Source organism: Eleutherodactylus coqui, chromosome 6, assembly GCF_035609145.1.
Source record: "Eleutherodactylus coqui strain aEleCoq1 chromosome 6, aEleCoq1.hap1, whole genome shotgun sequence".
In the NCBI taxonomy this organism is placed as follows: Eukaryota; Metazoa; Chordata; class Amphibia; order Anura; family Eleutherodactylidae; genus Eleutherodactylus; species Eleutherodactylus coqui.
Window position 1 is genome coordinate 71,678,494 of NC_089842.1, and position 24,241 is coordinate 71,702,734.

At 43.5% G+C, this 24,241-nt stretch overlaps 1 protein-coding gene across 2 annotated transcripts in view; it reads right to left on the bottom strand.

Moving 5' to 3' along the window:
- Positions 1-24,241, bottom strand: part of ALG9 (ALG9 alpha-1,2-mannosyltransferase) — a 119,931-nt gene that overhangs the window by 87,158 nt on the left and 8,532 nt on the right. For both annotated transcript variants that reach the window (XM_066606970.1, XM_066606969.1), the window contains exons 5-8: positions 22,148-22,236; positions 20,103-20,238; positions 18,285-18,372; positions 11,967-12,072 (exon numbers count right to left, since the gene is read on the bottom strand). In XM_066606970.1, the coding sequence (XP_066463067.1) occupies positions 11,967-12,072; positions 18,285-18,372; positions 20,103-20,238; positions 22,148-22,236 (419 nt within the window). The remainder of the gene's footprint in view (positions 1-11,966; positions 12,073-18,284; positions 18,373-20,102; positions 20,239-22,147; positions 22,237-24,241) is intronic.

Consider the following 24,241-nt stretch of genomic DNA (forward strand, 5'->3'; position numbering starts at 1 on the left):
CGGGTGCCGGCATGGGGGACCGGTGAGTAGCGGCAGTCAGCAGGGCGGAGTGGGGGGGAGAGAGAGATCTCCCCTCCGTTCCTCCCCGCTCTCCCCCGCAGCTCCCTGCCCACCGCCGGCACCCGAACCTTTTGTCTCGAGGGAGCAGGCACTTGCTAAGGGCAATGCTCGCTCGAGCAATTGCCCTTAGCGAGTATACTCGCTCATCACTATTTAACATCATTTCTTTTTGTTAGGCATTAAACGTATCATGTCTACAAGATTACTTTGTTTAGAATGGTAGAGTTGGAAGAGACCTCCAGGGTCATCGGGTCCAAGCCCCTGCTCAGTGCAGGATCACTAAATCATCCCAGACAGATGCCTGTCCAGCCTTTGTTTGAACACTTCCATTGAAGGAGAACTCGCCATCTCCCGTGGCAACCTGTTCCACTCATTGATCACCCTCACTGTCAAAGTATTTTCTAATATCTAATCTGTGTCTCCTCCCTTTCAGTTTCATCCCATTGCTTCTAGTCTTTCCTTGTACAAATGAGAATAGGGCTGATCCCTCTGCAGTGTGACAGCCCCTCAGAGATTTGTAGACAGCTATTAAGTCTCCTCTCAGACTTCTTGTTTGCAGGCTAAACATTCCCAGATCCTTTAACCAAACCTCATTGGTCATGATTTGCAGACCGCTCACCATCTTAGTAACCCTTCTTTGAACTTGCTCCAGTTTGTCTATGCCTTTTTGAAAGTGGGGTGCCCAGAGCTGGACACAGTATTTCAGATGAGGTCTCACTAAGGAAGGAGTAGCTTTGTGTAGTTGGCAAATTTGATAATTTCCCCATGAATTCCCTCCTCCAGATCATTTATAAAAATGTTGAACAGCACTGGGCCTAGGACAGAGCCTTGTGGTACCCCACTTGATACATTCTTCCACTTGGATGTGCAGCCATTTATGACCATTTTTTGAGTACGATCACTCAACCAGTTGTGAATCCACCTAACAGTTGCCTTGTCAATCCCATATTTGGTCATTTTTTCAATAAGTATGGTATGAGATACTTTGTCAAATGCTTTACTAAAGTCAAGATATACTATATCCACTGCATTTTCCTAATCAACCCAGGTCGGTGGTTCTGTCATAGAAGGAAATAGATTAGTCTGGCATGACTTATTAGTTACAAGCGCATGCTAGCTCTGGTTAATTAATCCATTCTTATCCAACTACTTGCATACATGCTGTTTAATAATTTGTTCAAAGATCTTTCCCGGGTAGAGTCATTTCTTGCTATACCTCTTTCTCCTCTGCTCTGCTCTTTGTGGGTAGAGTCATTTCTGGCTGTCCCTCTTTCTCCTCTGCTCTGCTCTTTGTGGGTAGAGTCATTTCTGGCTGTCCCTCTTTCTCCTCTGCTCTGCTCTTTGTGGGTAGAGTCATTTCTTGCTGTACCTCTTTCTCCTCTGCTCTTCGTGGGTAGAGTCATTTCTTGCTGTACCTCTTCCTCCTCTGCTCTGTTCTTTGTGGGTAGAGTCATTTCTGGCTGTACCTCTTTCTCCTCTGCTCTGTTCTTTGTGGGTAGAGTTATTTTTATGGCTGTACCTCTTTCTCCTCTGCTCTGCTCTTTGTGGGTAGAGTCATTTCTTGCTGTACCTCTTTCTCCTCTGTTCTGTTCTTTGTGGGTAGAGTTATTTCTTGCTGTACCTCTTTCTCCTCTGTTCTGTTCTTTGTGGGTAGAGCCATTTCTTGCTGTACCTCTTCCTCCTCTGCTCTGTTCTTTGTGGGTAGAGTCATTTCTTGCTGTACCTCTTTCTCCTCTGCTCTTCGTGGGTAGAGTCATTTCTTGCTGTACCTCTTTCTCCTCTGCTCTGTCTTTGAGGGTAGAGTCATTTCTGGCTGTACTTCTTTCTCCTCTGTTCTTTGTGGGTAGAGTCATTTCTGTCTGTCCCTCTTTCTCCTCTGCTCTGTTCTTTGTGGGTAGAGTCATTTCTTGCTGTACCTCTTTCTCCTCTGCTCTGTTCTTTGTAGGTAGAGTCATTTCTGGCTGTCCCTCTTTCTCCTCTGCTCTGTTCTTTGTGGGTAGAGTCATTTCTTGCTGTACCTCTTTCTCCTCTGCTCTGTTCTTTGTGGGTATAGTCATTTCTTGCTGTACCTCTTTCTCCTTTTGTTCAGGAACCAGTACCAGACCCCCCGGCGTGAGAACCTGGTACTGGTTTCCGAGCAGCATGGTGCAGGCTGACTCTTGATTTCTCTGAGTGCTTATTCACACGACCGAGATTATTGCATGAGTTTTACGCAATACGTACAAAAATCACACAGATATGAATTCCATTTCTTTTCCTTGCAAAAAACAAAAATCACAGTATGTTCTATATTTAGTTATTCCCTGGAAACGCCTCATTTTTTTTTTTTCAATGGGACCTTAAAAGACATGGTGTGCCGTGCAATGTGCATGCAAGTGTGATCCAAAGTTTCCAACTGAAGTCAATGGAAACCAATGTGATCCTTTCACACTCGTGATGCGATTGTTAATCAAAACCGCTTCGCCATGAAAATTGCACGTTGGCAAGTGCAATATGGGTCCAAGTTTCTCCGCCAGTTATTGCACTCACCTATGTGAATATAGCCTAACTAAGTGCAATAACATTTTTTCTACTAGCTAACATGGCACATTTTTCAGTTTTTTTCCCTATATTCTAAACACATGGTATACCCATATTAGAAGCTAGTGAGTCTGCTGTATACCGGAGATCAACGTCCACCAGCTAGTGACCTTTACGAACCTTTCTACTTCTTGCTGCAGAAGAATAAACTACAGAATTGATGTATAATGCGTCTCAGTATATAATTGACCCAACAATCTATTCTTACGTTAGATTGATTTAGATTTTCTTCCATTAACAAAAAAAAACTCAATAAAAATACTTGAAAAGAAGTCATTAAACCTGCGCTCCGTGTTTTTTTTTTCTTCCAGACTATGCGCTTTGGAGCTATTATGCAAATTTTTTAGACCATCCAATTAATTACCCTGTACAACATTTTTTTCTTAATGTGGATGTTTAGTGAATGTAATGCAAAATAATTTACAGATAAGATTCCAACAAATGTGCAATTACTATGAACAAAACCGCAGCTAAAAGCCATTTTCAGACGATTGTTTGCAGCGTACGGAGGATAGAATTTTACATTTCAGCATAAACACGCTCCCCGACTCCCTCGCTGTGCTCATTAAGAAAAAGCAGAAGCAGCCTTTATCTGTGCGCGGGGCTGTAATCAGGAGCTATTCCCTACATGTGTCACAGCTGAACTGGATGGACACAATGCGTCACCCGAGACCAGATCAGTCAGTTGCTGACGCAAGGTGTCTGTGGAGGGGAGGAAAAATATGAAGTGCTGAGAAGTTCACAGTGAGTCATGTTTTAAGGCATGTAGCCCTATCAGCACTAATAGAGCCTGTAATACGTGTATACTAGTGCCGGCATCCTCTGCAACCAGGGACCGCAAATCAAACCGGCTAATAATGAGATACAAAGCCTGCAGGAAAATAAGGCTGCAACACAACAAAAAGGGCAATGAGAAGAAATGAACAGCAACTGCATTTATAGTTCTAATCACCGAAAGGCAGAAAAACATTCTTGCTAGTCTACGAGAACCCACTCGCTGATAAGAACCCTTAACACGAAACCTTTATTAAGATCGATTAAAACAAACCAAAATTGAGCAGATAGTAACAAATATCATTAAATACTAGAGATTATAAACCCTGCAGCGTTATATTTCATACAACGCGGATATTATAATCAGACCCTACGCTGAGACGATAGAAAGCATCAAGATTGCATATAAAATGGGAGTAACACCTACAAAAGGTTCACATCCCCCATAAATAACAAAAAAGGAAGCACTAAGGTGCACAAGATACCCCATTAGGAGTAGGGACACAACATAGAGAGAAATATTGCCAATGGTGGCTCTCTACGTAAAAAAGGTCCAACGCTGGAAACACCTGACTGTGTAGACTTGGTGGTTTATGCAAATAAGGGAGATGGAACAATAGCTCTGCAGCACCACCTATTGGATGGCAGCATTTGTCGGCAAGTCAATGTACGACTCTTTAACAAGTCTGTAAAACAACGATTGGGAATAGGAAACCAAGCCAGAATCCATACACAGACAGCTGTTTCAGCGGGTTTGCCCCTTATCAGAGTGCAGTCGGTTTCTGGCATGGCTGGTGAGAGGCCTGTGATGTGGGTCAAGAGGGGTATCATCTCTCCTTAAGGCCTCCTGCACACGGGCGGAAATTCCGCTGCGGGATTTCCCGTAGACTTTCCGCCCGTGAAAGCTGCCATAGGATTGCGTTAGCAAACGCAATCCTAGGCAGACGGCCGCGATTTGTCCGCGCGAAATCTCACGCGGCAAACAAATCGTGGCATGCACAGAAATCTCACTCCCCGGCCGCCGGCTCCAGTCTGCGCATGCGCCGTCTGCCCAGCAGCCGGCACATCAAACAGTCGGAGCCACGAAAGCAGGGGCACAGGACGAGTCCCGCTGTGAGGGTCCTCACAGCTGGATCTGTCCCGGCCGTCTGCAGGCGGCCTAAGGAGAACACCCAAAAAGTGTGTGGAGACACCTAGGGAGTGAGTGGGTTGAGGGATGACATCATCTCTCCCCAAGGAGAGCACCTTTGGTGGTTGAAACATAGAAAAATGCTCTCAGATTAAAATTAGGGCTATGTAGCAAAAAAAATCACCTGTATCAGTTCACAAGGAGGGCAATGAGAAGAAAGAAACATGGTTCCTGAATATTTAGGAACCAAAATAACTAAATAAGAGGTTTGCATATTCTGTCCATACCCGGAACAAGATCTTTGTTCAGAATTCCTCTTGATTGGTTGAAAGGGAAGGTTCTCTTCTGTGCTATTGTTAAAATGCATCTTAAAAGGGAACCTGCCATCACCACATTATTCCGAAAAATAACTACTCTGTCCAGCAGGGACATAAAAAAAATCTACCACTGCCAATGAGCCCGTGTACCTACACAATTTGCTTCCAAGGTTATTTTGTGCTGTATGCAAATCAGTAGAGAAGAGTCATCTGGCCGAGAAGAGTCATGCTGATTCGCGGACCACCGAGCTAACTATGTTCTCTTTCTCTCTATAGACAGCTTGTCGCATTTCCCTTTACACAGAAAACCCTCTTAGGAGGAAGTGGTTGTGGTTAGCTTGACGGTCTGTGGATCTGCATGACTCTTCTTGGCCAGATAAATCTTGCCTGCCGATTAGTATATGGCACAGGATAACTATGGAACCCAACTGCAGAGCTACATGGGCTCATTAGGAAAAGAGAGGACATTAGAAATAATGGATTTTTCCTCCCCCGATGGCCAGTGTAATTAATTTTTTGGCTGGATTCACACGAACGTATATCGGCTCGGTTTTCATGCCGAGCCAATATACATCGTCCTCATCTGCGGGGGGGGTGGAAGAGCCAGGAGCAGGAACTGAGCTCCCGCCCCCTCTCTGCACTATTTGCAATGGAGAGAGGCGGGATGGGGCAGGGCTAATTCTTGAAATTTATCCCCGCCCCGTCCGCCTCCTTTCATTGCAAATAGTGCAGAGGGGTGGAGAGGAGGCAGAGAGGGGGCGGTAGCTCAGTTCCTGCTCCTGGCTCTTCCATCCTTCCCCCCTGCAGATGAGGATGACGTATATCGGCTTGGCGTGAAAACCGAGCCGATATACGTTTGTGTGAATCCAGCCTTAGGGTGAGATCATAGCGACATGTTCCCTTTAAAGGTTTATTCCTATTTAGTAAAATGATGGCACATGGGTGGGATACACCTTCGCTTTATCATTGATGGGGTTCCAACCTCTGAGCCCAGTGACCCTGAGAATGGAGGGAATGCAAAACTGATTTAGGTCTGATTTAGGTGACCCTTCGATTCTGGACAAACAAAGATGGCTGCACTGTTTCTCTAACTACACGATACACACTATACATTGGTAGAAAAACAGTACATGCTGCTCTGACTGGTCAGTGCTGATCACGTGAACAGCACTGGCCAATCAAAACAGTGTTGCGGGTCTTAGATTAATGACTCACAATGACAACACATGACCACTGCAGCCAATTACTGGCCTAAGTGGTGTTACTTTACTCCATTCCATGCCTCCGCACCAATTTTGTTCAATGTTTGTCAACACTTAAAAGTTTCTGTGGTATCAGACCTCAGCTTTAATAGGAACGGTTGTGGAATGTGTGCAAGACAGGAATGTAACTTTGGGCCAACTTTTTTCCACCGTTTATTTATAGATTTGTCACCCTACGAGATTTTCATTAAAGTTGCCTTTTCATACGACTACATAAAGATATAACCATACATTTATCTAGCTGTAGCAGTCTTCTGCTTGAATGCTACAATTGTCAATCAGAGCTGTATAGCCGTTTGTGGGAGAACACTTGAAGTCTTGCCTGAAGAGCACTTGCGGCAGAGCTCACAAGGAAACATAAGTTTGACTTTACCTCTGATGCTGATACTATCAGCGTTCCCAAAGCTATGATGACTCCCTGCTCCCCTGGGCCTATCTAGAACGCTCAGTAATTCCGTACTAAATTTGGACGTCAGACTTTAGACCTCAAAAACCCGTTCAGATACTAGAATTCAGACTCAGAAAACTACCTCAGACCAGAGACTCCAAAGATTAACTTCCCTTCACCAACAGTCACCTTAAAATTGAAAAAATACTCCCGAAAAGTCACTTTTTTTTTTTAACTAAACATATACACGTTTTATCGTGTTTTACCACTATTATGCAATATATACCCCCCCCCCCCAGTTTTTTATATACTTTGTGTGGCGCCACATTACAGGAGCTGTATAAGGCCTGTTTTTTGTTGGACAACTTGTAGTTTTTATTGGTACCATTTTGAGGCATATACAATTTTTTATTTAATTTTTTTATTACTGTTTAAGGGAAGCAAGATGATCAGAAAACATCTGTTTTTAAATTTTTTTTTTTATTTTATGGAATTTTCTGTGCTTGATATATACCGTAATATTTTACAGTATGGGTTGTTATAGATCTGGCAATACTAATTATGCGTAGGGAATTTTTTTGCCCTTTTCACTTTTTTTTATATTTAAAGCCTTGTGTAAGGGGAAGAGAGTTTTTAAAATTTTTCTCTGTAAAATCGTTAAGATACCACAGCCAGCAATGACTACAGCATCTGTGTGGTAAATGGTGTAAAGAAATGAATAGATGAGCAAGTCCTCATCAGATCACTCCTTTTTGGAAAAAAAACCTACATGTAGCAATCAGAGAGCAAATATGCTTTCCGATTGATGGGGGTGATAACATGAAAGAAAATTCTTGTCACCCCTTCCCTGGGACAGGGAAATATACAAAAGAATCACAGATCTTCTCTGTTGCCACTGATCTCTCCTCCAACTTCTTTGCTCAGTACACATATTGTAACTCCTTTATTTATCCATCGACGTCGCTGTATGAGGGCTTGTTTTTTGCGGGACGAGTTGTATTTTTCAATATTACTATTTAATGTACCATATAATGTACTGAAAAACTTTTAAAAAACTTTAAGTGGAGTGAAATGAAAAAAAAACAAACGACATTCCGTCATCTTTTAGTGCATCTTGTTTCTACGGAGCACAAACTGCAACAAAACTGACATAACTTTATTCTATGGGCCAGTACGATTACTGCGATAACAAACTTTTATAGATTTTTTTTTTGCTGTACTACTTTTTTTTTTCAAAGACACTTAAGTTTTTCAAATTATTTTCTGCCGCCATCTTGGACATCCTGTAGTTTATGTTGGTACCATTTCAGAATACATACAACTTTTTGATCCCTTGTTATTGTATATTTTACGTGAGACAGGGTGACCGAAAAGGGCATTTCTAGCGTTCTTTATTTTTTAGTTTACTGTGCGGTGTAAATAATGCGCTACTTTGATAGATCAGACTTTTACAGATGCAGCGATACCAAATATGTATTTTTGTTTTATGATTTCGATTTTTAAATTATAGATATGGCAGAAGGGGGGCGATTTAAACTTGTATTACTTTTTTTTTTAACAATTACTAAAACTTGATTGTTCTTATTTTTACTTTTTTTTTTTTTTAAAGTTCCCCCCGGGGACCACAACTAGCAATGCTTTGATTGCTCCTGCAGTATGATGTAATGGTATAGCATTACATCATACCGCAATCTGACAGGCAGTCTATCAAGTCACTTCACAGGGATAGCTTGATAGACAGTCTGCTAAGGCAGCCCTGGGGCCTTTCAGAAGGCCCCCTGCTGTCATGACACCCGCATAGCTCCCCGCGATCTCATCGTACGAGTCCTCCGAACATCGGTCGGGGAATTTAAATGCCGCTGTCAGTATTGATTGCAGCTATTGCCCACGAGTGTCAGCGAGTTATGTCAAGTTAAGGGCCAAAGTAAACCGAGGACAAATCTGTGGCCTTATTAGATTGTTGGTAGAATGCAGTGTGTAATGTATAAGGTAGGGTTTTTGCCTGCCCTTTAATTTATGCTCTTAGACTACAATGTACATGTGAGATATTTATTGTAGTTATCTAGTCTGTGCTGCGCCCGTCGCAGTACATCTTATGTTTGCATTTAATGACTAATTGAACTAAAGCTTAGAATTGCTTGTAATGTTAGTGTAGGGAAACTTGCAAGACAACGAGAACCCTTGACGTGGGTTGCGAGCTTGCACATTTAGGCCAATTTATTAACAAATACCATGTATTTATTATTCTTTTTGCAGGAAGAATTCCAGCTGTGGAATGCTGGGGAAGCCCAGGGTATCAGTACCAGTGTGGTCCATTTATAAAAGCGCAAGACAGCCCGCTGGATCTAATAGTATGGGCGTCTTTGAAGAAGTTTCTGGTTAGTTTTTTTAAAGTAAAAAAATAGGCATAAACTCTCCTCTCTCTACTCTGCCTGTGCCACTGCTCGGTCCTCTCTCTACTCTGCCTGTGCCACTGCTCGGTCCTCCGCTCCAGTGCTTGTTTACAGGCTGCAGTCCTGCCAGGTTTATAGAACGTCACAGGTGCTGCAGCCAATAACAGAGCTCAGCAATGGAACAGCCTGTAAACGTGACCTCAGAGGGAAGAACAGGAGCAACGGCGCGGAACACAGCGGGGAACGGGGAGAGGTGAGTATATGTCCGTTAGTTATTTTACTACATAGGGTAGGTGTGTGAGTGATGCAAGCTCCTCTACATAGCATTTTGCGTGTTCTGCATGCTTCTGGGAAGTGGTGTTTTAAACTGCCATTTATCGTAAGTACGGACTTTCATGGTTTTTGAATTGATTTATTCACTTTTTCGGTCTACTGTTTGCACTGTTGTCTGGCCTGTCCTGCATCACATGCTTGTATTTGAAGACAAATTGAACTAAAGCTATTTTCAATTAAAAAAATAGTATTTCTAGCAAACATGGAACACAGAAGTGCTTTACAAGACGAATGCTAAGACAGACTGGATGTTACACAGTACAAGAGCGACCTCTGCTGACCGTGAGAAGCATGTGCATCTTACACATTTTTTTTTATAGCTATTTTATCCAGGCTGGGATAGCAAAAAATATAAAGAACTCTTCAAGCACTTTACTACTATGGCATGGTCATGTGAGTCTAGTTTGCTACTTCTTATCCACAGTGGAAAACCATTAGCAAATTCACAGCAGCAATATGCAAACTGCATTTCAAAGGGTGTAATCTATCCTGAAAGATACAGCGAGCGCTCGACATACTGCAGATCTGAAATCCATGATGTAAGACATTTCTGCTGCAGATGTTTCCTGTACCATGTGGATGAGATTTGGTAAAAATCTATAGCATTTACGCCCTGTGCCAATACACCCGATGCGTTCACACAAAGCAGATTTGGTGCAGATTTTCTGCAGCAGAAAATCCACAGAGACTTAAATGGCCCATTTTTGTCCAAAAACCACACCAAAATATTGACATGTTGTGTTTTTTTTTTAAATTCAAAACTATTTGCCGAGTAAAAAAAAAAAACGAAGTGAATCCGCGTATTCCAATGAACAGGCTCTACTTCCATCCAATTCCGGACCAATTTTTTCCGAAAATCGTAGAGAAAAAAATTGTGTGTGTGACTATACCCTAACGGAACATAAAGCACCCAAATCACAGCCAGTTCACCAACTGACCAGTGAGAACAAATCAGCGTTTTCGCTTCTACAATCCTGGATTCACACCGTGTTTTTGCTGTATTTCTCGTTCGCCATCTTTTGCAGTCAAATATTACTTTAACCCCTTACGGACACGGCCGTTTTCCTATTTTTTCCATTAACACAGCTGTATAAGGGCTCGTTTTTTTGACTTTTTCTATTGTACATGGAATGTATTAAAAAAAAAACTTTTAAAGAAGATTTTAATTGGTGTAAAATGGGAAAACACACAGTCCTTGGGAGGTTGATTTTATGACATACACAGTCTAACTAAAAGGACATGTTAACTTTATTCTCTGATGAAGTACAATTATGGTGATATCGAGCTTACATCGTTTTTGTTGTACTGATTATCGAAAATAAAATCTCTTTAAAAAAAACAAACAGTATTTTCTGGCGTATAAGACGATCCCCAACTTTTCCAATTAAAATAAAGAAAAGAAAAAAAAAAAATCAATACTTCCCTCCTGCAGCGTTCTGCGGCACTGCTACAGGCTGTCGCTCCCTCCTCCATGCCAACAGAGCATTGCTCTCTGGATGATGTCATTGAATGGCTGTGAGTGGTTAACCCAGCGCAGGCTTTCATTGGTTGACGCGGCGCTGAGTTAGCCAATCACAGCATTAGCTTTCTGGAGGTGGGGCATTCAAGCCCCACATCCAGGAAGCAATGCTCTGTCTGCGTGGAGGAGGGAGCGACAACCTGCAGCAGCGCTGCAGACCATTGGGAGGACAACACGCTGCAGGAAGAGAGTATAGACTTCCCCCCCTGAGCCTTAGCGCCGCCCTTGCTGCTTTCATATGGTCGCCACATACAACGGGGATGCGGCCGCGGACGTTTTTGTGCTCCCCCCACCATTTGCGGCGACTGCAGATTCTCCAGTCCGGACTATAAGACGACCCCCAACTTTTGAGAAGATTTTCCGGGGTTAAAAAGCAATCTTATACGACGGAAAATACGGTCCTTTCTGTTGCCTTCTTCTGACCGCCATAACTTTTTTAGTTTTCCCATCTATGGCGCTGTGCGAGTTCCTGTTTCTTGCAGGACCACCAGTTGTTTCTATCGGTACCATATTGGTACAACGTTTTGATCACTTATTTATAAAAAGTGGAGACCAAAAAAAGTGTAATTCTGGCGGTATTTCTTTTTCTTACAATGTTCACCATGCAAGATAAATAATGCTTTATTTTAATAGATTAGAACTTTATCAACACAGCGCTCTAAATGCATTTTTTCTTTTGACCTTTTTTTTCAACTTTTAACAGAATTTTTGCAATAAGAAAAAAACCTTCAATTTCTACTTAATTATTCTTTTTTTGACTATTGTTTGATGGCTTATACAAGTCATTCCGGTGACAGAAGCAGCCCTTCTCTACATCCGGCCATGAAATGGAGTATCTAAATGGTTAACAGCCTCAATCACAGTTATGTCCAATAGCAGCCATTGGAGCCCGGTGTCAGCTGTCAAAGACAGCCAAAACCTGACGCATATGAAGGGGACGTGGCTACAGGCTCAGCCAATATAATCCATTTGCCAATGAACCCACAGATATCACCAAGGGATGAAAGTCTATACAAAAATGTAAAACGCACTACATTCAAAGAGTTGTGGTTTGTGGCTTTTTTTGTGTATTAGTGTCTTTTTTTCCAAAACACAGCATAAGCTTTATCTATGCAGTGTTTTACGTGTTTTTTTAGTACCAGTTTTCCCATAAAATATAGAGATTTTGAAAACAGCAGAAAAAAAATGCATGTTTTGAATCAGGTACATACCGTACAAATCGGGTCCATGAGGTGTGAAGACATTATACAGGACGATATTAAGAGGCGCTATTACAAGCTTGCCATAATAATAACTATCGATAGCCACCAGTGGAACCTGTGAAATACACCAGAAAAAGGGAAACGTATGAAAGAATATGTAAGAGTAAGCAAAGGCTATACAGAAGAAAATCCTCATATAAAAACTACTAAATGACACACCGCAATACTCGAGAAGTCACGCCTTCATATACAAATATGTAATATATGCAGAATGGCCAATTTATGAGACACAGCTGTCTTTTTAGGATTGGAGCTTCCTAGTATAGAAATTAGACCCGTGACCCCTGAGTGCAGCATAAAATCACGTGAATACGTTTTTCGTAGATCAGTTTCAGTGTGACTTCAAATTAGAATGGGAGAATCAAGTGATCTGAGTGACTTCCAATGATGCCTGGCCATCGGAACTAGACTAGCCAAGGCCAGGATTTCACTGCCAACTTTGTGGAGTTCTCTCATGTAATAGTGTAGAAAGAATATTTAGAATGATGTGTTTGAGGGAAAACAAAAGGGGATCTTGTGGATTGAAATAACTCATCGACAAAAGGGGTCAGAGGAGGATGACAAGAATTGTCCTGAGGAACACGTGGTGCACAGTCAGGCAAACTGCAGTACCAGTGCTCGGACTACTGTGTCTGAATGCATTCATCACTCCTTAGCATGGATGGGATATTATTACAGGCAACTGGTTTCAGTTCCATTACAATCTAAGACAGACAGAAAGACAAGACTCCAGTGGGGAAAAAAAGAGCGAAAACTGGATTGCTGAGCAATAGAAAAACATCACCTGATCCGTACCAATATGGGTTTATGAGGGGTCGCTCCTGTCAAACCAAACTGATCAGCTTCTACGAGAAGGTAAGTTCCAGACCAGACTGGGGAGAGTTACTGGACTATTCCAAAGTGTTTGATACTGTGCCGTATAAAGGGTTGGTATATAAAATGAGAATGCTTGGTCTGGGTGAGAATGTGTGTAAGTGGGTAAGTAACTGGTTCAGTGATAGAAAGCAGAGGGGGGTTATAAATGGTACCTACTCTGATTGGGTCACCGTTACTAGTGGGGTTCCACAGGGGTCGGTTTTGGGTCCTATTCTTTTTAATATATTTATTAATGACCTGGTAGAAGGATTGGGCAGTAAAATATCAATATTTGCAGATGATACAAAACTATGTAAATATATTAACACAAGAGAGGATGCAAGGAGATTCCAAGAGGATCTGGATAAGTTGGTGGCAGAAAAGTGGCAAATGAGATTTAACACTGATAAATGTAAGGTTCTGCACATGGGCAGGGAAATGCATGCCACCATTATACACTAAGTGGGAAACCACTGGGGGACACTGACATGGAAAAGAACTTGGCGATTTTAGTTAACTGTAAGCTTAACTAGAGCAACCAGTGTCAGGCAGCTGCTGCCAAGGCAAATAGTATCATGGGGTGCATCAAATGAGGTCTAAGGGCACATGATGAGAAAATTGTTGTATCGCTTTACAAGTCACTGCTCAGACCACACTTGGAATATTGTGGACAGTTTTGGGCACCGGTACTCAAGAAGGACATATCATAGCTTGAGTGGGTACAAAGGTGGGCAACTAAAGTACTTAACGGACTACAATACCCAGAGAGGTTATCAATATTGAGAATATTTAGTTTAGAAAAAAGACGTCTGAGAGGCGACCTAATAACTATGTATGAATATATCAGGGGACACTACAGAGATCTCTCCATCATCCTTATACCCAGGATTGTGAATGTAACAAGCGGGCGCCCTCTACGTCTAGAGGAAAGAAGGTTACACCGACATAGAAGGGGGTTCTTTACTGTAAGATCAGTGAGACTGTGGAATTCTCTGCCTGAACACATGGTGATAAATTCGAAAAAAAGAGTACGAGAGGGGCCTGGAAACCATTCTTGAGCAAAACAATATGATATGTTCTAATCATTAATACCTATAGTTGGAAGACTCTCCCACTGTCTTGGTTCGAGAGGATAAATAAGATTAAAATAAAGTCCCTCCCCAGGTTCTTGTAAGTCTTTCAAACCGTCCCCATAAGATTAACAGGGGCGTTCCTGTTGCGGATTCGACGCTTGTTCGTGAGATTTATTTGAGGCAATCACAGGCCCAGGCGGAAATGGAGGGCCCTTACTGGCTCCAAGGAAGGTGGAGGTCTGGTGGTCCCGAACTTTTCATTGCATCATAGGACGTCTTTGACCCAGTGTGTTCTAGATCTGCTTCATGGTAAAGCGTAGAAGATGGGTAAAAGCGGAGCAAGACTTGGTGCCATTTGGAGGACTGGGGTGTGTCTGGATTCCGGGCACGTAACTTATCTTCAGAGTTGGAGCAGCATGGATTCCAGGCAGGGAGAGACACAGAGACTTGGGATTGTCCTCCTTTGTAGATAATTTACTCAGCGTGTGGATTGGTCCTGCCATTAAATCGGGACTAATATCACCAGGCTCGCTCACTTCCCTGGTGGGTAATACAGACGTGCCGGCCTTCTTCAACGGCTAGGATGACAGAGCCTAGTCCTAGGATCCGGGCCGCAATGACAGGTACACGGTTAAAGACCTTACAGGAGATACTAGACTGAAGAGACCCCCCCCCCCTCGGCCGGAGCTTGGCACCAGTACCTACAATTATGTCATTACATAGGTCTTTGGGTAGTTTACAACAACTAGGGAGACCAATTATGACACTCGAGAAGGTCTGCATGTCAAACCTGGACAACCCATTGAATGTTTCTTCCCTATATAACTCACTATTAGAGACGGATACATTAGAGAGAAACAGGACATTAAAGTTGGCCTGGGAAAGGGAGCTAGGAATAGACTTCCGGGAGGAGTCTTGGGAGAAGGCTTACGTTATGCCCCATAAACTGAACATTTCCAGCAGAATACAGGAGCTTAGTTATGAAATTCTAACACGATGGTACAGGACCCCAGCAGGGTTGGCCAGGGTATACCCCCAGTATCCGGACATTGCTGGAGGTGTCTTTGCGAGCGAGGGACCTTTGTCCACTTGTGGTGGTCCTGCGCATTAATTCAACCACTGTGGCAAGAGGTGGGAGTTTTGTATGCAGCTATTTGTAAAAGCTCACTCAACCCTACTCCTGAAATGGCATTTGTTGTCCATGATTCTGGGCTCATTATCACAAACAAAAAGGCTCCTTATTTGCTTCTTTATATTAGCCATAAGGCAGATTATCCCTAGGAGATGGAAGTCCAAGATTCCCCCTTCAAGACTGATGTGGCTGGAAGCCATGGACAACCTACAACACATAGAGGAACTTTAAGCCAAAGACGAGATGTGATTCTTACGCTACATGGGCGGTGTGACTGCAGTTATGGGCTTCGCCTGAGCTGGGTGCATGGTTGATTAGTGGCGTTGTTGCCCCCTGAATGGACATGACATACCCTTTAGCATTGAAAACACAAATCTGATCTGCTGGTGAGATTGCCTTGGAGGTTTGCTTAGACTGGACAGACTTCCCCTGTACCCTTCCCCCCTACCACTCCTTCTTTCCGGAGTCTTTCCCACCTCTTCATATTTCTGTGCTATTTTTTTAGTAGGTTTTCATACCTTAATTTCTTTCCCCAGTCCCCAGATAATGGGATATCTTTGTGACAAAGGCAAGGGGGACTGATGGGAGGTCAGAATTTGGCAGAAGCAACAAGAATCAATGAACCGTTCCCATCGGCTGGTCAGAACATGTCAGTACCTACATCTAATCTGTGCTACTACAAGAAGCTCTCCTGACCACAGGAGCGGATATTCCTGCAGAATGATTTCAGCACCTAGTGGAATCTATGCCATGACAAATTGCTACTGTTTTGAAGACCAAAGGAGGTCCAATGAGCTACCAGATGGGAGTCTCTAGCAAAGTGGCCAAATGCCAGGGCCATCTTTTGCATGTACAATTGTGACGACTAGGCAATCACTTGAAGCCACTCTGAGCATTGCAGACTTGTATTACAGATATACAATGCATTAAGAAAGTCTACATGCCCTTTCACTTTTTTTTTTTTACATTTTATTATGTTGTGACCTGTGCAAATTAGTCAGAAGGCTACAAAAAACAACTCTGCTGCATTTAAAGTTCCCAAGAGCACAGTGGCCTCCATAATTCTTAAATGGAAGAAGCTTGGAACAACCATGGCTCTTCCTAGAGCTGGCTGAACCACCAAACTAAGTAATCAGGGAAGAAAGACCTCAGTAAGAGAGGTGACCTACAACCTAATGGACACTCTGGCTGAGCTCCAAAGATCCGGTGTGCAGATGGGAGAAACTCCTGGAAAGTCAACCATCACTGCAGCCTCCACCAATCTGGGCTTTATGGCAAAGTGACCAAAAAGAAGCCTCTCCTCAGTAAAAGACAGAGGAGTTTGCCAAAAAGCAGCTAAAGGACTCTAAGACTGTGAGAAACAAGATTCTCTGGTCTGATGAAATAAAGATTGAACTTTTTGGCCTCAATTTTAAACATTATGTCTGGAGGAAGCCAGGCACCGCTCATCACCTGCCTGATACCATCCCTACAGTGAAGCATGGTGGTGACAGCATCATGCTGTGGGGGTGGTTTTCAGCAGCTGGGACAGAGAAACTGGTCAGGGCTCAGCAAAAGCCAAATGGGGCAAAGTACAGAGGTATTCCTAACGAAAACCTGACCCAAAGCACAAGGGACCTCAGATAGGGCAGAAGGTTCACCTTCCAACCAGACAATGACCCCAAGAACACAGCATAGACAACACAGAAAGGGCTTGGGGACAACTCTGTGAATGTCCTTGAGTGACCCAGCCAGAATCCTGTCTTGAACCCAATCGAACCTCTTCAGAGACACCTAAAAACGGCCGTCCACAAATGGTCCCTATCCAGACAGAAATTGAGAGGATCTGCAGAGAAGGCAGAAAATCACAAAATCCAGGAGTGTAAACCTTATGGCATCAAGAAGAATGGAGGCTGTAATCGCTGCTAAAGGTCCTTCAGCTAAGTACTGAGTACAGGGTGTGAATACTTATGCCAATGCGACATCATTGTTTTTCATTCTAATGTTTTCTTCTAACATTCCGTTTTCACTTTGTCATTACTGGTATTGAGTGCAGAACTTTGTTTTTAATTTATACATGGCCACAACATAATAAAATGTAAAAATAGTGAAAACGCCAAATTTCCTGTGTCCGGATTTTAATTATAAAATCCGTGCCTGTCTCCCCCGTGGGACATCCGCAGCTCTAGAAGACCATAGGGATACATTAGCATCCGCAGGGCAATTTAAAGCATGCGAATGCGATTTTTCTCGCAGCATGCTCCATTTTGTCTGCGGATCCCATGGGACAGCTTGCATTGAAGCCGTTATATCTGCGGCACAGCCACAGCTGTCATTGTGGCTGTACCTCGGAACCGCGGGAAAGCAGGACATTTAAAAAAAAGCACTGCGCATCCATCCGGCACGTCCAGACGCATTCGCCGTGCTGAAGAAAGAAGATCCAGCCGGCGCATTCTCCCAATGTCTGCGGGAACGGCTGCGGGATTCAGCAGTGGAGTCCATGCGTGCAAGTGGACATTGGGCCTAAGGCCTCATGTCCACGGGGAAAATCAGGCCCGCCGCGGATTCTTCATGTAGAATCCGTAGCAGGTCCCTCCTGCCCTGCGGACATGAGGCCTAAAATCAGAATAAACTCACCTGCTGCGGACGATGCGGTTCTTCCTTCCTTCGCGGACGCATCTTCTTTCTTCGGCCCAGCGGATGTGCTCGGCACGCCGGCAATGTACCACGCGCATGTGCCCGGCACATTCGCTGGGCCGAAGAAAGAAGATCCGGATGGGAAGGAAGGAAGATCCGCATCGTCCAGAGCAGGTGAGTTTATTCTGATTTTAGGTCTCCCGCGGATTCGGACGGCTTCCATAGGCTTCAATAGAAGCCTGTGGGAGCCGTCCGCGCGGGCGACACGCACGAAAATGAAGCATGTCCATTTTTTTTCCCGCACGCGGATCCGCGCCTGACGGGAAAAATGACATCTGCAGGTATTTAACTACCTGCGGGTGTCCAATGCATCCCTATGGGGCGCGGATCCGCGTGTGGGAAAAACGCTGCGGATTTAAAATAAACATTTCCCAGTGGACATTGGGCCTGAGGGTCTGAAGACTTTCTGAATGCATTGGATGTTTTTCTGTAGCTGTCAGTCTTCTTTATTCAAAGTAAACAAACCTGAAAAGCAAAAACGTAACATACTGTAGATGCAAATTATTTTAAACACTCAGTGTCTGAACTTACCAGGAATAATATCAGCGCCACGAGACACCAATTAATAAAACTCTTCCATTGGTGTTTTAGAAGAAGTAAATCAAAGGCAATGGGCACCCTGAAGGAAATGAAGTGAGATATATTAGATTTTACAAGCTCTTTGCAAACAAAATTAAAGGCCATGCACACATTTCACAGGATCCTATGTGTCTTACACTGATTAGTACTAACCTAGAGTTTAAAAAAAATTGCACCAAGTTGCAGGCTGCAATCTTCATTCATTTTCAGACCTCTGATATGCAATTCGTAACTGCATATAGTTACAGACTTTTATATGTTTGTGCATTCCTCCCAGTAATACATGTTGGATGTGAGATCTGTCTGTCTACCCTGTTTCCCCAAAAATAAGCCCTACCCTGATTTTGGGGAAGGCTTGAAATATGAGCCCTACCTGAAAATAAGCCCTAGCTGCATTACATTAAAAAAAGGAATACATGCCTTAGCAGGCTCGGTCCAGGTCCCTCCTGCTGCTCTCCAGAGGCAAGATTTATGAATTGGCCATCAATGTCTTGACTCTTCATAAATCCCGCCTCCACAATGTGCTGGCTGTGATCGGTTCTTCGACCGCTGCTCAGCCAATCAATGCAGCGCTTGATGAACCAATCACAGCCATCACATTGGTTCATCGAGCGCTGCATTGATTGGTTGAGCAGTGCTTGAAAACCAATCAGAGCCATCGCTTCCTGGAGGCGGGATTTATGAATCCCATAACCAGGAAGTAATTTTCTGTGGGAAGCAGAGGACTGCAAGCAGCACGTCGGAACTCAGGAGAGCAGAGGGGTTGGACCTGGACTAACATCCCAAAAAATAAGACCTAGCACCTCTTTTGGCGTAAAAATTAATAAGGACAGTGTGTTATTTTCAGGGAAACACGGTAGGATGCTGCTGCATTCACTAGTACTCATGTATTAACATAGCTTCAATCCTGTACGGATTTCTGCATCCTGTACGTCTGCAGCGCCACCTATTGGAAGTCAGCATTCCTGCAAGTCAATGTCAGACTCTTTAGACAGGCCTTATAGCAATGACTGGGAATTGAAAACATTGGCTTGCTATTGTGGCCCTGTAATAGGTGTAGCTGCAGAGGTATTGTTCCATCTCTCCTCTTTGCATATAAGGAAGCATGGTTCTAGGTGCCCTCCTTAAAGAGAAACGACACCCTTCCTGACCCACATCTATAGGCCTCTCGCTAGCCAAGCCGGAAACCTACTGCACTGTCTGGCTTGGTTTTCAATTCTCAGTCATGGCTATGAAGCTTGTGTAAAAGGTATGCCACTGACCAGCAGGAATGCATCCTACATTTCTTACTGGGACCACTCAGCCAGACGATCCACAACATTTTCGCAAAAAAAGAACATTCGCATGTCCGCTCACACAAGCAGACAGCGATTGCAATTTCCGCTCGCAGAAAAAAAAATATCGCAGCATGTTCTATTGCTTTGCAGCTTCCGCGCGGACCGCTTCCATTGAAGTCAATGGTAGCCATGCTACCCACAGCCCTTCCGCGATTGATTCGGTGGAAAGGTTGCGGATTCCATTTTATTGCCTAGCAACGGCGTGGGAAAAATAAACCTTTGGGGAAAAAAAAAAAAAAAAACTTTACTGCACATGTCCGATGGTGGCTGATTGCAGCCATCCGCAGTACAGATAATGAAAACAGAACAGAGGTACGTGTGAATGCCGGCTGCGGTCAGGAATGGATTCCGCTGAGGGCTCCCACATTCAGAATCCGACCGGAGTTGATGTAGACTTTAACGTTATGGGTCCAAGTCTGAGAGCGCTTCTTACCCGAGTACAGCACTGAAAGGCCAACCCCAAATAGCCCCGGCAGCGACCCCCAGCACGGCCACAGAGACCTTCTCCATGTACCAGCCTGTCATGGCTACCAGCGTGGTGAACATGCAGAAACTGCTGGGTAGATATGCTGCAGGAGGAAGCAAGAAACGAAGATAAGAGATCATATAAGACACAACCAGAAAACATGCATCAGACTACATAAGCCAAAGGAAATCTGGAGACCGCACGTCACGTCAAATATGGCCAAAAGGGTTAGGTTTGTTCACAAGTTACCCAAGTACTGTAATAAGGAAGAAGCAGGTACTCGGTGGGGAAGAAAAGGCTAACATCCCCCTCCTTGCTAGCTCACTGTGCCTTCGCCATGCTTTACACTGCACTTCAGTTTGGCCACATTGGCAGCTGTAAGCTCAATAGGAAATCAATGTTTTCACCCCTTAAGGACACGGCCTGTTTTGGCCATAAATTGGGGGGATTTTCGTCTCCACTTTTCCAAAACCATAACGTTTTCATTTTCCGTTGACAAGGCCATATGAGGGCTTGTTTTTGGTGAGGCAAACTGTAATTTTTATTGGTACCATTTTTGGGGTACATATACTGTATTGTAAAACTTTAATTTTTTTAATTTTTTTTTTAGAAATAAACAACCAATTCTGCAATTGTCTTTTTCAGCACTAATCATGCAGCATAAGTGACACGATATATTTTTTCTACGGGTTGCTACCATAGCGACGGTACCAAAAAATATATATATAAAATTTTTTTTTCAGGTTTTTCTACTTTTGCACAATAAGAACCCTCTCTTGGAAATAATTTTTTCTTGCATCGCTGCATGCAAAGTCCCATATCCTTTTCTATTTTTCCATGGACAGAGCCCTGTGAGGGCGAGCTGTAGTCTTTATTGGGGCCATTTTCGGGTACATACCGCTTTTTTGATCACTTTTATTGCATTTTTGGGGGAGGCAAAATGAGCAAAATAAGAATATTGCCCCTGCATTTTTGTTGTTTTTTTACTTCTTTTGCCATGTAGAATAGTTTACACAGATCATTACAGATATGATGATAGCGAATATGTGGGTTTTTAAAAATTATTATTATACAAAGAGGGGAAACTGCGCAAAAAGTTTTTTGTTTTTTTTAATGTGCTTTTATTTATGTACTTGCAGGGGACTTGAGCCAGAAAAGATCTGATCACTCTGCTAATACACTGCAGTACATCTGTACTGCAATACATAATTGCTCACAATAGCGATCCCAGGCCAGTGTCTGGTGCCCAGTTGCCAGGGCAACCCATCACCTATCTGCGAATACATAGCAGAGGGCCAATGATGTTCCAGAGGGAGTGCAAACTGTGAATACTATACATGCTGCGATCTACACTGATCTTGGCACATAATGGGTTAACTGCGGGATCAATAATCCCTGCTGTTACTGGAAAACCCCTTTAAGTGTAAATTTGCAATACAGCATGGATAGAATCATTAGACGACAACTAAATCACAGGTGAGAAACAATCAAGTAACTGACTCTTATACAGTATACTAGAGCCAAAGAGCCCAAGAGGAAGCCTTTAGGTCTTCTTTAATTATGTCATGCATTTAGAACATGTCACAAAGTGTTCTCATAGTACCGATTAGTACAATTCAGATAAAGGCGTTGTCCCACTTTTAGCTGTAGGAATCAGACAGCTCCATACATTGTGCAATGATCCGGGTTTGTACCGCAGGCTGAACCCCTTTTAATATGACTGCAGTACCAGCCTGGGCCACTAACCAATATATGGAGCTGTCTGCTTCCTGAAGCACAACAGCTAAAAAGTGGGACAACCCCTTTAAGAACCTGTACACTGTGTCCTGCCATCCAGCTGCAAGACATTTGGAAAGAGAATTGGGGGGAGGTCCCTGTAAGGTGCTTTAATTTTCATCAGAAGAAACTGAATACTTATTTAATAAGAGAAATGCAGCTACGAGAAATTAACATTGAAGCGCACAGCACCATGTCCAGAGAGGATAATCATTCATCATATCATCAGAACCTACCAGCAGCTGAGCAGAACATTCCTGTGCTGAGGACCAGGAAAGCCAACATCAACCGCCCAACATGGAGTCCAAATCTTTTGCATACCGCCCTTAAAAGAGATGGAAAGTAATACAATATATAATTTGGGGTAGCAATAGTAAGAGAATCAGGGCTGAACACAGGCAGGGTCTATGTTTTACATACATCCACACTGCAGTTTATATACAGTCGATATGGTGGAAACATTGATCTCAGTGCACACGCAACACCTATATGAACTGCTACTCAAACTTAAAGAGGTATTCCCATCTCGGCTTTTCATAGCCAAAATGGGAAACCGCCGCAACGGCTACTGGCAACATAGCCGTAGCCTATGGAAAGAGATGAGTGCTTGGCAAGGCTTCATAGGCAAACGTTCAAAATAACTATGTACTTCAGTACTAAGGTATTGCAGTATATAGTACAAGTGATCGAACGATGGCAAGTTCAAGTCCCCTGTGTGGACTAAATAAAAATGTAAATTAAATGTTAAATAAAGTTTTTTAACAGTAAAAATTATTTAAAAATATTCTAAGTACAAAACACTCTCCTATCCCATGAATACTCAGGTGTGACCAATTTGTTACTCTTAAATTTGGAACCGTTGCTACTTTTTCCCCCCCCTCGAAATTGAGTTGATGGCACCAGCACCCACTATCGCTGCTTGGACATATAAACATTTTAAAATTATATACCCTCCAAAACTCTTATATCTCATCCACATCTCCACTGTGATGATCCCGAAAAAATTCTTTAAGACGCTAGATGGCCTTCTTAGGAAAAAAAATGCCTGGTTTAGGCTTCATTCACGCAAGTGTATATCAGCCATGCTTTCAAGGCTGGTAGATATATGCTGCCCATCTAATGCATTGGTTTACAATGCATCAGTTCAGATGTGCATATTCCCACGGCGTAAAAGCGCCCAGCCAAGATAGCTCATGCGGTGCACATTTCGGCCAGGCGCCTTAACGCCGGCCAGGAAAGATAGTTCAGGAACTGTCTTCTGGCTGGAATGCAGCGGCGGCTCCCATAGACTCCTATGGGAGCCTATGGTAGCTGCCGGAGAAGGGAGGTGGGAGGGAGTTTAGCAGGGTGTCTGCTGAACTCCCACCCCCTTACCTCCTTCTCTCCGCCCCTTGCTGGCTGTTTGCAATGGGAGGGGGTGGGATTGGGAGGGAGCTAGTTGCTAAGCTCCTGCCCAGTCCCCTCCCATTGTTGGCAGCTGACAAGGGGCTGAGAGGGTGCGGGAGCTTACCACACTAGTTCAAGCCCCATACCGCCCCCTCCCCTTGCCGAGGGCCGGTGACAGGGTGAAAAGGGGGAGGCAGTTTAACAGAGCTAAACTGTTTCCCCCTGCTCGACTTGTGCGCCCGTGCACACGATTTTTCCGTTGCGCTGTGCCTGTGACACGGCTAACCAAAAAACGCTACGCTAGTGTGAAAGAGCCCTTAGTCTCACGACTCTTTAAGCATCCAGGCAGCATGGAGGTCTGGCTGGTCTAAATATGTTCTAGTATTTTTTGTCATCTCGGTTAATATATGCACACTGTGACTAGACATAGATCTAAGTAACACGGCTACAGCACTGGCAGGAGCGTTGATGGGATCCTACGAATGTCTGACTAGTTTTCTCTATAGATATAAATCTCGAGGTTTAGAATTGATGCCTTGCAGAACTGTAGAACAGGCATGGGCAAAGGCCCAGGGAATGGAGTCTGAGGGTGAGCTTGGGAGTAACTTCTCGCCCAGAACGTCCCTTTAGTCCAACCCTCATTTACCTCACTTATTGAATGACCCTGGGTGGTGTTCTGAAAGCGGAAGGAAAAAAATTCCCGTCCCATGTTTATCAAAATGAGGGTCTTTTTCCTTCTACTAGTGATCTACAAGACAGTAATGGAGCCCCACAAGGTTTACATTTTGTGGTAAGAATCTTCAATGTTTGGGCCATATACATATTTTCAGCTTTCTCTCTGGAGTGAAAAAAAACTTTGCCATTTTTCTTCCCATTTTACTTTAGCTTGGATTAGGATGACAGTGTTAGGAAACAGATGTGATAGACATCTACATGGTATTATG